We start from the raw sequence: 15,911 nt of genomic DNA on the forward strand, positions 1-15,911 counted from the left end.
CTAAATTATTTGTTAATACACAGGATACTTGAGTAATTTGGAGTAATTGAAATAAGGGAAAATATTTTTTTAAGTATTTGTTAATTTGGGAAAGAGAAATATTGTCAATTTCAGACCTGCTAAAACCTTTGTCTCCTTTTACGCATTTCTTTTTTTTTAAATTAACATAAAGTTGTGAATACATACATTATTAAATTTGACCTTCTAAGTATTAATATTAGCGCATATATTACATAAATAAGTTCTCCAAGAATTATTGATTTCTGTAGAATTTGTTTGGTAGTATGTATCCTATTTACTTATACAATAAACAATCCAAGTTGATCAGTAAAATGTTAATAAAGTACATTATGTTGCAGTAAGGATGTTTAGAAATGTACCATTACAACTTTAAACCAGATAAAAGAATGTTTTACTTAGAAATAAGTACACAAGTTGCATAATTCCTGTTGGCCATCAAACATCCTTGAGATGAAGATGATGTTATATAAATCAAGCATTTTATTTGTTGATTCTTTATTTAAAATAATTGTGTTCATTCCCAATAAATACAAAAAAATATGTACTTCTAAAATCTATTATTTTAATATGACTTTTTTAGCAAGTTTTCTTTAATAAATGTTGAAAAACTTTTGTTCACTATTATTGTCCTTCTTTTTTAATTTTATATATGAAAATTTCTTTTTTGTAGACCTTACGTTTTGGAGACACGTTGAATAAATATGTAATAATATGTAAATAAAATATATGACTTGAAAATAACACAGGATCTCCAAAAAGTTGCAAAATCATATTTTTGTTTGTTTTAATATTCTTAAATGATGTCTTATAAAAAAGAAAATTTCACATTTGAAAAATTTAAGTTGTGAACTGCTTTTAACTTATGTTGAACCGGCACACGGGCACTACTGGGTCTGTCTTCACTCAGGGGTTTTTGTTTGAGTTATTCAAATGCGTTTTGGCATTGCACCATCTTCAGTGAAAAACTTTTTTTTCAAGAGAAAGAGTTTTTCACTGAAGATGGTGCAATGCCTAAACACGTTTGAATAACTCAAACAAAAAACCTGCGAGTGAAGACAGACCCTGTAGTGCCTGTGTGCCGGTTCAACATGAGTTCACCAACTCGCAGACCAAACCCCATCATCTGCTTTTAACTTGTTATAATTTAATTTTCAGGTTCAAACCCCTATGACAAACTGTTGAAGTCTCTCAGTGTTGGAGGAGTTACGTACAATTATTATGATCTTCAAGGACTTGGGCCAAAATATGGTAAAGCTACCAATTCGAAATGTCACTTTTAATTTTGATATTAATATTTATTATTATTGTTTTTTATTAGGTAAATTGCCGTATTCCGTTCGTGTTCTGCTGGAATCAGCAGTCAGGAACTGTGACAATTTCCAAGTCAAGGAGAAAGATGTTGAAAACATCCTCAACTGGGAGGTGAATCAAAAAGTCGAAGGGGGTGTCGAAGTCCCTTTCAAGCCTGCCAGAGTCATCTTGCAGGTATAAATGCTCAATTTGATGCCGAAGATTGGAGATTGATAGCTTTGATTGTTTTAAGGATTTCACTGGTGTGCCTGCTGTTGTGGACTTTGCAGCAATGAGGGACGCCGTGAAATCGCTCGGAGGTGATCCCGACAAGATCAACCCAATTTGTCCCTCTGATCTTGTCATCGACCATTCAGTCCAAGTTGACTTTTCAAGAACGTACGAAGCATTATATTGTACATTTAAAAAAGCTTATTATTTTCGAAAGTTACTATAGAAAATTAAATTTGTATGAACTTATGTTTTAGAAACGATGCTCTCCAGAAAAATGAGGAGCTTGAGTTTGAACGAAACAAAGAACGTTTCACATTTCTAAAGGTATTCACAGATATAATTGTCATTTTGTTGAATCTTCAGTTTTTGTTTTTTATTTAGTGGGGAGCAAAAGCCTTCCGAAATATGCTTATTGTCCCACCTGGGTCTGGTATTGTACACCAAGTCAACCTGGAATACCTGGCCAGGGTCGTTTTCACCGATGGGTCAACTCTGTACCCTGATAGTGTAGTCGGTACTGATTCTCACACGACTATGATTAACGGACTTGGAGTAGTTGGCTGGGGCGTGGGTGGCATTGAAGCTGAAGCTGTCATGCTCGGTCAAGCAATTTCTATGCTCATACCCCAAGTTGTCGGTTACAAGCTTGTTGGAGAACTTAGTCAATATGCCACTTCCACTGACCTTGTATTGACTATAACCAAGGTAATAAAAATGTATACTTGATTTGTACTTTTGTTTACATATAAATTTTTATCATTTGTTTGGATGTTTCTTTAACAATAATTAAAGAATGACCTTTTGTTTATGAAACATAAATACTAATTTTCTCTACACTTTGAACTGTTTTAGAATTTGCGTCAGTTGGGTGTGGTAGGTAAGTTTGTTGAGTTTTTTGGACCAGGTGTTGCCAACCTTTCAATCGCCGATCGTGCCACTATCTCCAACATGTGCCCTGAGTACGGTGCCACAGTCGGTTTCTTCCCTGTCGATGTTAACAGCCTTCAATACCTCAGACAGACAAGTGAGCCGTAAACAATTACAAATCTCACGTTTACCACGCTAACATTTTGTACATAAAATAGATCGTGACGCTGTAAAAGTCCAGGCCGTCGAGCAGTACCTGAAGGCAGTCGGTCTTCTCAGGGATTTTAAGGATTCAGGAGAAGACCCTGTGTTCAGCCAGGTTATTGAGCTGGACCTCTCCACTGTTGTCACTTGCATTTCTGGACCCAAACGGCCTCAGGATAAGGTGTCGGTCACCGATATGAAAGTAGAGTTCGCAAAATGTTTAACAAATAAGGTATGTTTAAAAAGCCCTTCCCCCCCATTTAAAACGACAGACTGATTCTACGATTTTTAGAGAATATACAGAAGTCAAATTAAAGAGAAAGACTGTACAGAAACTATGACTTGGAAGTGTACTACTTTCAAAATATTATTTTATGAATAATACAACTTTTTGTTAGTTATACCTTTTTCCACCTTGTTATTTAAGCTTTTGAACTTATACCATCATTTAGAACATAACTGACAAATCTTGCATGTTGTGTTCTTGTTTTATTTATTTTTATTTGGTTTAATGAAGTTATCAACCATTAATTTCTAAGTTTTTAAAATAAAATAAAAACGTTTTAATTAATGACTTAAAGAAAAAATTATTATTATTGAGAATTAATTATTAAGCAGCAGAAAAAGAGTAGTCTACAAAAATTTATTTGTCTTAATATTATAGACGTACCCACTAATATTTTTGGTACAAAAATTTTTTTTTTAATAAAACAATATTTTAAGTCATTTTCTGTAATTAACATAATGAATGAAAGAAAGGTAAAACCCAGAACATAAATATTTAGATGTTATGAAAGCAAATCTCTGGTTAAATCCTTCTCGAGTTATTCCATCCCAAGTCTCAAAATGGATTATTCATGTTCAGACTTGCATATAAATACTAGATAGACATAATTCGGTTGTTTCCGATCATCCTGGTCTTCCTTATTAATTCGGATATTTTGCCAAATTCAGGCAGACCTGGATGTCAGAAGAAAAGTGAGAATTCTAAGATAACATTCTGACTGCCATACATTGTGGTGGCCAGAATCTGTCAGGAAGAGTCTCATTTAATACATAACGACCCTGTGTTCACATCCCACCCTGAGAATTTTCTGACTCTTGTAGCTTCTTTTCTCTCATAACTGTTTTCTTGGCTAACGATAAAACAATACATAAGACCATTAAAAAAAGATAATTTTATTTGCTTTTTTCTTAAAACATGAGTTTATTTCAATATAACAATTTATGTTATATATGTTGTCCCAGAAGTCACTTCAGTGGTTAGATCAGCAGCATGTTGAGCCGAAGGTCAGAGGTTCAAATCCCACTAGCTTTTTCATCTCAACCAAAACCTTAGGAAAAAATTATAATTAACTAAAATAATTAATATGATCAATTATGACTATTAAATGTGTATATGGAATTAAATTTGATGAAATCTGGGCAAAATTGACAAAAAGTTAGTAGAAAAATTTAACCTTATATATCAAATTAATTAATCTTTATTTAACGTATTGGTCGAGATAAAAAAGTCAGTGTCACAAGCAGGATTCAAACCCACGACCTTCAGCTAAATACTCCACTGCTCTACCACTTGAGCTATCGTGATTTCGATCCACTCGGATGCTAACTTCCCATCTCACTTATATATCAAAGTTCAAGCTTTAAAATTGCAATCTTGAAAAGTTTTGACTTCTTGTTTTACCCTGAGGGTTTTTGACAAGTTTTACCATAAAACAATTTAACATTGATTTAGTCTCTACACCACACCAGCTTAACAAAAAATAGGAATAAATAATCACAATCAAATTTATCCAATTTTATCATGTATTTTTAAATATCAGTACAATCCAATAAATAAAACATATACAAGACTTAAAACAACAAATTTTTATCAATGCTTTTCTCATACATCAAACCCTCACTTCAAAAATGAAATAATAATTAAATAGTCTAATACAATTTATTTTCAACGTGTAACATTTTACTGTAATAGACCAACTTGACAAAAAATGAATGGAATCTGCAATAATTAAAAAAAAGAAAAATATAATTTATTAGGACATTTTTTATTTAAAAAAATTAATTAATTAGGCCATTTTTAAACAGATACACTTAATTCTTACAATACGTTAATCAAAATATACAATATTGTGTAAGAGTTAAAGGATATTTTGGCATAATTTTATTTGTGTTAGTAAATAGAAAAAATCAAGTCTTTTAGCAAGTTACGCTTTTTTTTTGCAAAATTATGGCCAATTTTTAACTTTAAACTTTGTTTCATAAATACATTTAATTCTTACAATACTAAGCAACATACAAATTGTGTATCAGTTAAAGGATATTTAGGCATAATTTTTTGTATGAATGTAAAAATAAAACAAAAAATAATGAACTTAAACCCTTTCCAGAGAAAAAAATCTATCTTTTTACCTAGCCTTTCTGTTGCAAAAAAGGCCAATTTTTTACTTTACACTTTTTTTAATCAATACGTTTAATTCTTATAATACATTAAGAAAAATATACAATATTTTGTACAACTTGAAGGATATTTAGGCATAATTTTTTAAATATTGGTAAAAATTATTATAACACATTGAATGCATAATAATAAACATATTTATACCCTTTCAAGAGAAAAAAACTTAATTATTTTAGCGAGTTACGAGTTTTTATTGCAAAATAATGGCCAATTTTTAATTTTTTTGATAAATACATTCAATTCTTATAATACGTTAAGAAAAATATGCAATATTGTGTAAGAATTAAAGGATATTAAGGTATAATTTTTTAAAAATTAATACAGCACATTGAATGTAAAAAAAACGTATTTATACCCTCTCTAGGGACAAAAACATCATTTTAGCTAGTTTTTATTGCAAAATAATGGCCAATTTTTAATTAAATACATTTAATTCTTATAATACATTAAGAAAAATATACAATATCGTGTAAGAATTAAAGGATATTTAGGCATAATTTTGATTTTTAAATTAAGTAAAAATTAATGTAACAAAATGTGCAAAATTGAGGGAACGTAAAAAAAATAATAATGAACCAATTCCACACTTTCTTGAGAGAAAAATCAATTTTTTCATCTTGTTACGTGTTTTTATTGCAAAATAACAGCCAATTTTTAATTTTAAACTCAAAGAATGAGTCGATTCTCGGTAAAAAGCACCCCCACCTCGTCCCGCCATCATCACATCTCCATTGCCACGCAAGCGGCTTGTGCGGGTTTTATTTTTAAACGCGCCGTCGTTTTCCCCTCGGGGGCGCCGTCCGAAGTCCAATGCCGCAACGCGCCCATAAATGGAAGAAAATTAACGGGATCCTCTTTTAATTACTGGTGGACGGCGGCTCTTTTCCCTCGAGACGGGGTGAACGGACTCCAGATCGGCTCCGGAAACCGCCGAGGAGGGAAAACACGTTACGAGCGACCCCCATTTCGGGGACCCGCCAAAACATAACGGTCCCAATAGGTCTGATGTTTAAATAAATTTACATTTAGTTCCAATTCTTAAAGTTGTTCTAAAATAAATTTTATTTCTGTTAAAAGGTTACAAAATTTTCTGATCAGACATGATTTTTCATGAAGTTTTCCTTTTCTCAACCTTGACACGCACCAGTAAAGATTTTCTGTCCAAGACCTACAGGACTATTACTGTGATATAATTTTAAACGTAATATATGCACATTAATAGTTCCTTTAGCTCCCAAGGACAGCCGCGCGTGTGGTCCGAAGGCATGGCGACATAACCTACACGGGGGCTCTTCCGACCCAGTTCGGCACAAAACCTCTTTAAAACTAGTACAAAAATTGAAAAAGAAAATTATTTGATGTGAATACGGGGACGAGAAGATTCTGGAGGAGAATGCGGGCGGAGGGTCCGGCCTAGATACCTGCTGAAAGGCGGTAGAGCGGCTGGCCACTTGTTGCTGAACGGCACGTGCTGCCCCGCCCCAGGCTACAGGACTTATTGCTGTGATATAATAATAAAAATGATATATGCACACCAATAGTTCCTTGAGCCTGGCGGCGGCCGTCGTGGGGCCGGTCGGTCGTCGGGTGTCCGGGGCGGCGGGCGGAAACGCGGCCGATCCGTCCGAGTCGGCGAACGAAGAGAGAGTGGAAGCCCGGTGGGGGCCCGGCGGTTAACGGCGCTGGGCGGAGCCGGCCGAGGGCCCCCTCCACGCCGGCCCGCAAAACCGTTCCGTCTGCCGTTCGTTGCAGCGTTTCACATTTTTACGGAGGAAAACCCGGCACTCGACAGCCCCCTGGGGTAGGAAAAACCCGCCAGCCGCTTTTCCGATGTCCTGCAGAAGTTCGCCTCGCCCGCTCCTGCTGAAGACCGTTAACTCGGCCGCGCCCTACGCCTTCCTGCATTATGCATGACAAACAAGCTTTATCTCCGAGGATTGACACAGGCGGATTCCGATATTTACTCTTGAACCTTGATAGGACGAAATCAATTAAAACGCCCCGGATTTATCTCTTATGAAACCCAAGACCTCGTTTAACTTATACGGCCCCGGGAAAAATCTTTTTATATAATATATTTATGTTTAGGGGTCTAATCGACCATATTAATTATTCTTTTTATGGTCTTAGTTCAGGTGAAAAAGGCCGTAAAAAGCCGAAAATCGTGGGTTCGAATCCCGTTCGTGACAGTAGCATTTTCATCTCAACCAAGACCTTACATAAAAAGAATAATTGAACTTTTTATATAATTACAAAACGTTTTCCTGGAGATTTAAAAGGTCCTCCGTGTGAAAAAGCGAGCCAGATACGTTTTATCTTTAATGTTTAGTTACATCACCGGATCGTATCTTAAATACAATTCGATATAATATAAACATATATAATATTATATAAATTATGTAATAAAAACTGCTCNTATTTTATTAATATGATTTGAAAGAAAATTCAACAAAACACTGAAAAATCATTTAGAGGTAGGATAAATTGATAGTTAAATTTTAATGTGGGTGTTTTTTAGCGACCGGTCGTTCAATAATTTGTTGAAGCCGTGAGGATGTTTCGACTTTTATTCAGGTCATCTTCAGGGCCTGAGTGAATTACAAAACATACGTTAATTAGAAAAAATACAATACAGAAGTAAATATAAATTTGGAATTAAGTATTTCATACTCTGAAGATGACCTGGATAAAGGTCGAAACGTCGACAACAAAAGTGAAAAAGTTGTTTTTCTGAAATACTTTATTCCTGACCGCTCCTCACGACTTAAAAAAATATCATTTATTTTTTGTACGCATTTAGTAATCATGTAATTTGTAAATGATATTATTCATTATTGCAATAAATTTTGCTAAGTATAACGTTTTGTTAAGGTTTCTTGATGATCGGGCGAGAAATAGCCCGAAACGTTGAAAAAAGTTTTTAAAATAAACTAACCTTTTGTCAGAAATCAGAACAAAAACCTAGTGCTTCTTGGAATAAATCCTAAAATAAAACTCCAAATTATTTAATTAGGATGAATTGAAAGGAAATTCAGCAAAACACTGGAAAATCATTTTAATCGTTTTTCTAAAATTCTTCATTCCTAAAAACTCAGGACAAATGATTAAATATGTGTTTTTTAGCACCGGTTGTTCAATAAATTGTTGGACTCGCGAGGTAAAGTCCAACAAATTTTGAAATTTTAATCTACCACTAAATAATTTGCCACTGTTTTGATGAAGTTTCTTTCAACTAAAAAAAGTCTTAATAACGCATTGAGAGCAAAACAAGGTAATAATTTTTTAGTTTAATTTATTATATTTCTAAATCATTTTCCGGTGTTTTGTTACATTTTTTCAAACCATCATAATTAATTTTTATTAAAACTCATGAACTTCTGATTTCCTTTAATTTGGTTTACATTAAAATAAGTATGCTGTAATTAATATAATGATAAAAGTACGTATATGTAATTTGAAATAAACAACAAAATACGAGTGTCCGGTCTTTTTTTGTCTTTAAGTGTATATAAATTTTATCATAACTGGTTTTTTTTAATGAACATGGATTCACTAAAGACTTAATTGCCTTTTTTAATTTTTTTTTCTTAAAAAACTTCCATGTGGTTTTTACAAATTTATTTGTTTTATATTTTACAAAATGAACTGTTGGACGTTTCGGAAATTCACACCCATAATCAGAAACTTATTTTTTTATTTAATTTTTCATTCTTTTTAGTTTTATTAAAACATTTTGGACCATTGTGCATCGACAGGTCGCATATTATTGATAATAATAGGGGTTTCAGTGAAAATGTGATTATTTTATTATATAAACAAATTTATTATATAAAAATAAATTCCTAATGATTGGGTCTAGATTCCCGAACAGCCAAGAGTTTATTTTGTAAAAAAAAATACAGACAAATTTATAAAAACCGCATGGAAATGTTTTTTAAGTGAAATTTTTAAATTTTATTTTAATTGTTCGGAAATCGTGAGAAATGTGACGTAGGTTTCAGAAAAACATTTTCTTTATCGTGCCAACGTTTCGATCTTTATTGAGATCATCTTCAGGGCCTGGGATTTTCAAACATTGTTTAAATTTAACAAATACATGTAGGATGTGGAAAAAAGTGAATTTATACAATGCAAAAAATATTTTTTATATTCAATCAAAGTATTTCTTATTTTATAATCAAAGTATTTTTTGCATTGTATAAATTCACTTTTTTCCACATCGTATATGTATTTGTTAAATGTAAACAATGTTTGTAAATCCCAGGCCCTGAAGATGATCTCAATAAAGATCGAAACGTTGGCACGACAAAGAAAATGTTTTTCTAAAACCTACGTCACACCAGACCGCATATCACGATTTCCAAATAATCAAAGACTAACGGTCACTAATCACCATCCATTTTGTTTTAACCTTTTCCATCTCAATTTGCAAAATTTAGAGACATTTCTTTTGTACTGCAGCCCGTCTGTTTACCGAAAAAATATGAAAAATCTAACACCTCATTTCTACTGTGTATACTCACGACAATTGCTTTTAAACTTTTTTTTTAAATTTCGGTTTTAACTTTGCTATAAAAAAAAGTAATTACTTATTATATTCTTTTTCTCTCTGGTCACTTTATCTTTAGTGCTAAATAGGTATTTTATATAAATTAGTTTTTGCAAGTACAATCACAATACGCTTACTCGATACAAAGCCATAACAGAACAACTTTTCATTTGTTAATTAATTAATTAAGTATTAATTAAGGAATGTCGTTGATGTTAGGGAGTCATTGGAATAATGAATCATAACGATAACACTTCCAGTGCAAGTGGGTGGGAGTGATTATGCGTGCATGTATGTCTTATCTGAGATATTTTGTGATAACTGATAAGCCTTCAATTACAGTTATATATTAAAAAAAACTATCGGGGGAAAAACAAGTATACTTGTAATTTTGTAATAACATAAACAATAAATCGGCTGTTAAGTTTTCCATTGACTTTTTAGTCCTGTTAATTCAACTTCATAAACTTATCTACGTTAAAAATTTCAAAATACAACTGGAACAATATATTTTATTTTTTATATATGTACAACAGTTGTAACTTTGAATTAAAAATAGTTTTAAAAAAATAGTAAACAGTCAATTAGCCTGCTTAACTAACCGTGTCGGGAAATTAACTAAATAAGCACGAATTTTACGGCTGTATATATTTCAGGTAATTTTGAACCCCCTAAATCTGGAAATTTTTCTGAAAAATAATTCATATTTAAAAATATGCTAGAAAATCCAACTCTAAAATACGAACTGAGCTGTCTTTTTTTCTCCCCCAGTTGTTTGAAATTGTGTCTGAATTGTTCCTGTTCGTTCATCAGATCAAATTTATCGAAATATAGTGGAGATGTGCTAAATTTGGTTTTCTTACCACCGATTCCTAGTAATTTGTTTTTACACAACTTCCGATCGGATGAATAAAATAAAGAACAAATCCGAGTGGATCGAAGTCACGATAGCTCAAGTGGTTAGAGCAGTGGTGTATTGAACCGAAGGTCGTGGGTTCGAATCCCGCTCGTGACACTAACTTTTTCACCTTACATAAAAATTCAATTAATTAAGGTTTTTGGAAAAATAGTGAATTGAATGGACTTACATAAAAAGAATAATTAATTGATTTGGTCAATTAGGCCATTAAACATAAATGGATAAAGAACTAAGTTTCTTCGTTATCATGGTTTTATTTTCGATTGAGAGTTAAATTTTACAACACTGATTTGTGAACAAGAAAGTCCTTTTCTTCTAATTTTTAAATTTTAATCTGTGATTATTATTTTATATTTTCTACTTATTTTATTAATTACACTTTTAATCTAAGGTCTTAGTTGAGATGAAAAAATGAACATTCTGAGCTATCGTGACTCGAGTGGTTAGAGCTGGGTTCGAATCCTACTCGTGACACTTGCTTTTTCAACCCAACCAAGACGTTAGCTTAAAAGTATAATGAATTAGTTAAAATAATTATTAGGTCAATTATTACTATTAAATACATACATTATTATTATTTACATTTGGATAAATTGGTTTCAAGCCTAACATTTTCTGTTTTCCAGATTTTGTTTCGTCATACACTGTCAAAAATGACATTTCCCATATATGACTTTTTAAATTAAATTATAAAATATTAAATATCAGATATATTAAATTAAATTAATCGTCATTTTACTCTAATTAGATGATATTCGACCGTGAGTTTTTGGTACTACCGATCGCTAAACAGCACACATTTTTAGAGTATCCATTTATGTTGTTCTAATTGACCAAATAGCTTATTTCAATTAGCCTTTTTAGGTAAGGTCTTGGTTGGGGCTTAAGGTCGTGGGTTCGAATCCCGCTCGTGACTCGACGTTTTCATCTCAACCAAGACCTTGCCTAAAAAGAACAATTAATTTTTAGACTATAATCATCAACAAAAACCACAAATTACTTAATCGTTATGAATATAAAAATAGCGGTCATGATCTGTAAAGATGCTTGGTGTCTCGGCTGTTTAGCTCTGCTGACCTAGCTTTATGGACTCGCTTTATACCATTAATAGCCAGGTCACCAAAGGGAAATAGACGAGAAATCGCATGGGTCCTTCGTGAAGATTAGAGATGCCACACCGCGAACAAGTGTACTATCTAGTCATGACTTCCAGGGAGTTTTGTCGAGGTGACTCGAGTAAAATATGGAATTTTGTACTCACACAACTAGAAATACACCTGTTCGCGGAATGCCAGCGTGTTCTGCCTCCGTAGACGAAGTGCTGCAAAGTTGAGGAGACGGCGGACGAATCTTACCCGGTGAGGGATTCTGAAGACCTCGGCCGAGCCAGATTCGACCTCCTTCTCCCGGATGTCGGCGAACGTCCTGAACGAGTCCTCGTCCTTCTGTGACACGAATGATGCCCTTTGAAGGGTTGTCCTCCCTTTTATACACGAAAGAGGGGATGGCCACTCCAGGTACTTCTCTTAATCCTTTGTGGCTTCGGAAAAACCCCCTTTCCAATCCTGAGCCTTTTCCTCGTCGAACAATCCGCCTGGAATTTGGAAACGACCAATGACGAGATGGTTGTAAAATTTCCAGTCGGATCACCCTCAGCTTTATCGCATTAGATATCCGTGTTTGAACTACGATTTTCCAAATGCCCTATGAGACGTCCATTTAAAACCGATTTTTCCAAATACTGCGACTTGATGGAAATAAACCTTATCTAGATTTTCGTTTTTATACCCGGCGATCGGCGAGAAGGGTTTCGCTTCGGTTAACTGCAAACTGTTAAATAATAGTTGTTGAATTCTGATACTGTCCGATAAGCAGATTCCGAACATTTAATACTGTTGACTAAAGGTTTGTGTTCATGTTTGTTGTTGTAAAGTAAACAAAGAGCAAAACCTTTATACTGGAAATATGTGGTGATATTAGAATAGGATACCACACTTGTAATGTGCTTATGGTTTAATGAGGTTTCGAAACAGCCATTTTTTATTCAGTGTTTTATTTTTGTTTTGAACCCTGTTTGTCAATGGTAGATGTGTTTTTACTTTAGATAGAATAAATTGAAAATATGTAAATTTGAAATTATTGTTGATAATTACATATTTGTACATTTTAATTCAAATGTATCATATTATTATATGAATATGTTTGAACATATTCCAAAAAGTATATATTAAAGAACGTTTTGCCATTTTTATAAGCATCAATTAATATAAAATATACCTTTGACTCAGCCAACAAAAATTGTACAATAGATACCGTCCATACTTTATTATCAATAATTATACATCAACACGCCTATACGTTTGTATATACAGTTCTTTGGCTGGTCTACAAACGTTAACGAATAATCTGAATCTGTATGCTCTTGTTGGAAAAAAAATTCAATTATCTGCCATGCTTTCGACCGGTCATCGTCAGGGCAAAACAATCTTATAGATGTGTACAAATTAACATGAATGAGGTTTTAACAAATGATTTCAAATTCCTTGGAAAATAGACTCAGGTCCAACATTGTCAAGGACTTGTTACATTCACTATTTTTCAAAACTTATGAATGATGAAGGTTGAAAAAAAATTCAGTTGTTATCTGCCAAGCTTTCGACCTATTTTAAGGTCATCATCAGGGTAAAACAATCTTATAATGTCTACAAATTGACATAATTAAATTTTTAATATGTGGTTTCAAATTTCTTAGAAAAATAGACTTAAGTCCAACATTGTCAAGGACTTGTTACTCTCACCATTTTTCAAAACTTATGAATGACGAAGGATAAAAAAAAATTCAATTATCTGCCAAGCTTTCTACCTATTTTAAGGTCATCGTCAGAGCAAAAAAATCCAAAAGATGTCTACAAATTGACATAATTATGTTTTTAACAAATGATTTCAAATTCCTTGGAAAATAGACTCAGGTCCAATATTGTCAAGGACTTGTTACTCACCATTTTTTCAAAACTTATGAATAATGAAGGATGAAAAAAGAAAAATCCATTTGTTATTTGCCAAGCTTTCCACCTATTTTAAGGTTATCGTCAGGGTAAAACAATCTTATAGATGTCTACAAATTGACATAATTATGTTTTTAATAAATGGTTTCAAATTCCTTGGAAAATAGACAGGTCCAATATTGTCAAGGACTTGTTACTCTCACCATTTTTTCAAAACTTATGAATGATGAAGGATAAAAAAAGAAAAATTCAATTGTTATCTGCCATGCTTTCCACCTATTTTAAAGTTATCGTCAGGTTAAAACAATCTTATAGATGTCTATAAATTGATATAATTGAGTTTTTAATAAATGGTTTCATATTTCTTGTTACACTCACTATTTTCAAAACTTATGAATGATGAAGGATGAAAAAAAATTCAGTTGTTATCTGCCAAGCTCTCGACCTATTTTAAGGTCATCATCAGGGTAAAACAATCTTATAATGTCTACAAATTGATTAAGTTTTTAGTGAATGACGTGTGTTACAGTCCTTGGCAATGTTCGGACTGAGCTTGTCTTAAAAAAAATTTTTTGAAACCATTTATTAAAAATTCAACTATGTCCATTTGCAGACATCTTTAAGATTGTTTTACCACGATGATGATCTTAAAATAGGTCGAAAGCTTGGCAGATTAAAATTGATTTGTTTTTCCGCTCGGACCAAACCGAAATCAATAAACACTTTAAATACAAAAGTTAACTGAGTTAACACGTTATGAAAAATTACATTTTTAAGCCTGAAATGACCTTAGCCGTTACAACTATGCGAATATAACAATTTAATAAATGTGAGTTTCTTAGTGGTTGTTTCATAGTTTGTTGAAGTCGTGACCGTTTTGACCGCTCCTCACCTTCGACAAATTGATTTCATAAATGATTAAGTTTTAAAGTTGTAATTTTAGAAAACAATTAAAATTCTTTTTATAAAAGTAATGATTAGGTATTAGTAGAGAACTGGCTTTTGACAAAATGTTTACCAAAGTAAATGAAAAATCTCATGATGAGAAGATTAAGTTATTCGAAGCAGAATGCTGAAATACAAGAATAAAAGTGCTAGCCAAAGTAGATAAATTGTAGTAAACAACAAAAACGACATTGAATTACCCTTGGCGTTTCAGAAGAAAAGCATAGATGAATTTTTCCCTAAGTTGCCGAGTCATGAAAATAGAAAAATTCCTATTTGATTCGATGAAATGAAATTATTTGAATTCTTATAATTGAAAAGTAATTAAAATATTTTGTCCAGTGAAATTCAGTTAATCAATTCGTTTTTCTCTCTAAAAAAACCCTTATCTGGATAATGAAGATCATCTAGGTTTTTGCAAAATCTCTTTATGCGCTGCATATTTGGACGCTTCTGCTATTTTTATAGCCATATAAGGTCTGTGGTTTTTATGTGAATGCCGTGACAAGCATACACACATTTTATAACATTTTTGTTTTGTTTTCAGCGTATTTAACTATATTAAATACTTAAAAGTAGTTACATTCAATTTATAAATCGTCTAATTTCGGAAAATATTCTTTTCTCGGGGTGGTCGAGTCATTTTGTTCGAGAAAACCTTTCACAATCACTAAGTTACCTTTCTTTTTGTATTAACCTCTTAGCAAAGTAAAAGGGATTAAGTTCATTGTCTGATTTTCCGTTCAATTCCAGTCCCCTTCTCGAAGCAATAAATAAATATTAGTCCTCCAGGCAATTTATAATTTATGCCACTGTACTTTTCATCCAAACAACATTTTTACGAACAAGTCGACTTTTTTACAATTGTGTGGTGACCATTAGGCGATGATTATTCAGAAATCGTGAGATGCGGTCTGGTGTAGGTTTCAGAAAAACATTTTCTTTATCGAACATTTTATTACTTTGATTATAAAAAGAAATACTTTGATTGAATATAAAAAATATTTTTTTGCATTGTATAAATTCACTTTTTTCCACATCCTAGATGTATTTGGTAAATTTAAACAATGTTTGTAAATCCCAGGCCCTGAAGATGATCTCAATAAGGATCGAATCGTGGCACGATAAAGAAAATGTTTTTCTGAAACCTACGTCATACTAGACGGCATCTCATGATTTCTGAATAATCATTTTTTACAATTCTTTTTATTGCAAGGGAGAAATAGGTATTCTGGACAAATTGCTCGCGGAAAAATTTATTCGATGGTACAGGCCAATTTATTTCGTTGTAATTACTTAGTCAAGCTGGCCTTGTCAATGACGTCCAAATTGGTGAAAGTTCAGTTATTTTTGGTTCTGTTTGGGACAGCTTTTCCACAATGCTTCATTTGGCTGCCAGTAAATAACGAAACG

The 15,911-nt window shown here is 32.6% G+C and overlaps 1 protein-coding gene across 2 annotated transcripts in view; it reads left to right on the forward strand.

Moving 5' to 3' along the window:
* The window catches only part of LOC106661771 (cytoplasmic aconitate hydratase-like), a 35,942-nt gene that overhangs the window by 5,846 nt on the left and 14,185 nt on the right, over positions 1-15,911 (forward strand). For both annotated transcript variants that reach the window (XM_014385392.2, XM_014385390.2), the window contains exons 2-8: positions 1,177-1,269; positions 1,340-1,506; positions 1,565-1,710; positions 1,800-1,869; positions 1,927-2,250; positions 2,398-2,569; positions 2,631-2,848. In XM_014385392.2, the coding sequence (XP_014240878.1) occupies positions 1,177-1,269; positions 1,340-1,506; positions 1,565-1,710; positions 1,800-1,869; positions 1,927-2,250; positions 2,398-2,569; positions 2,631-2,848 (1,190 nt within the window). The remainder of the gene's footprint in view (positions 1-1,176; positions 1,270-1,339; positions 1,507-1,564; positions 1,711-1,799; positions 1,870-1,926; positions 2,251-2,397; positions 2,570-2,630; positions 2,849-15,911) is intronic.

This window comes from Cimex lectularius, unplaced genomic scaffold (genome assembly GCF_000648675.2).
Source record: "Cimex lectularius strain Harlan isolate CLEC.00 unplaced genomic scaffold, Clec_2.1 scaffold421, whole genome shotgun sequence".
NCBI lineage: Eukaryota > Metazoa > Arthropoda > Insecta > Hemiptera > Cimicidae > Cimex > Cimex lectularius.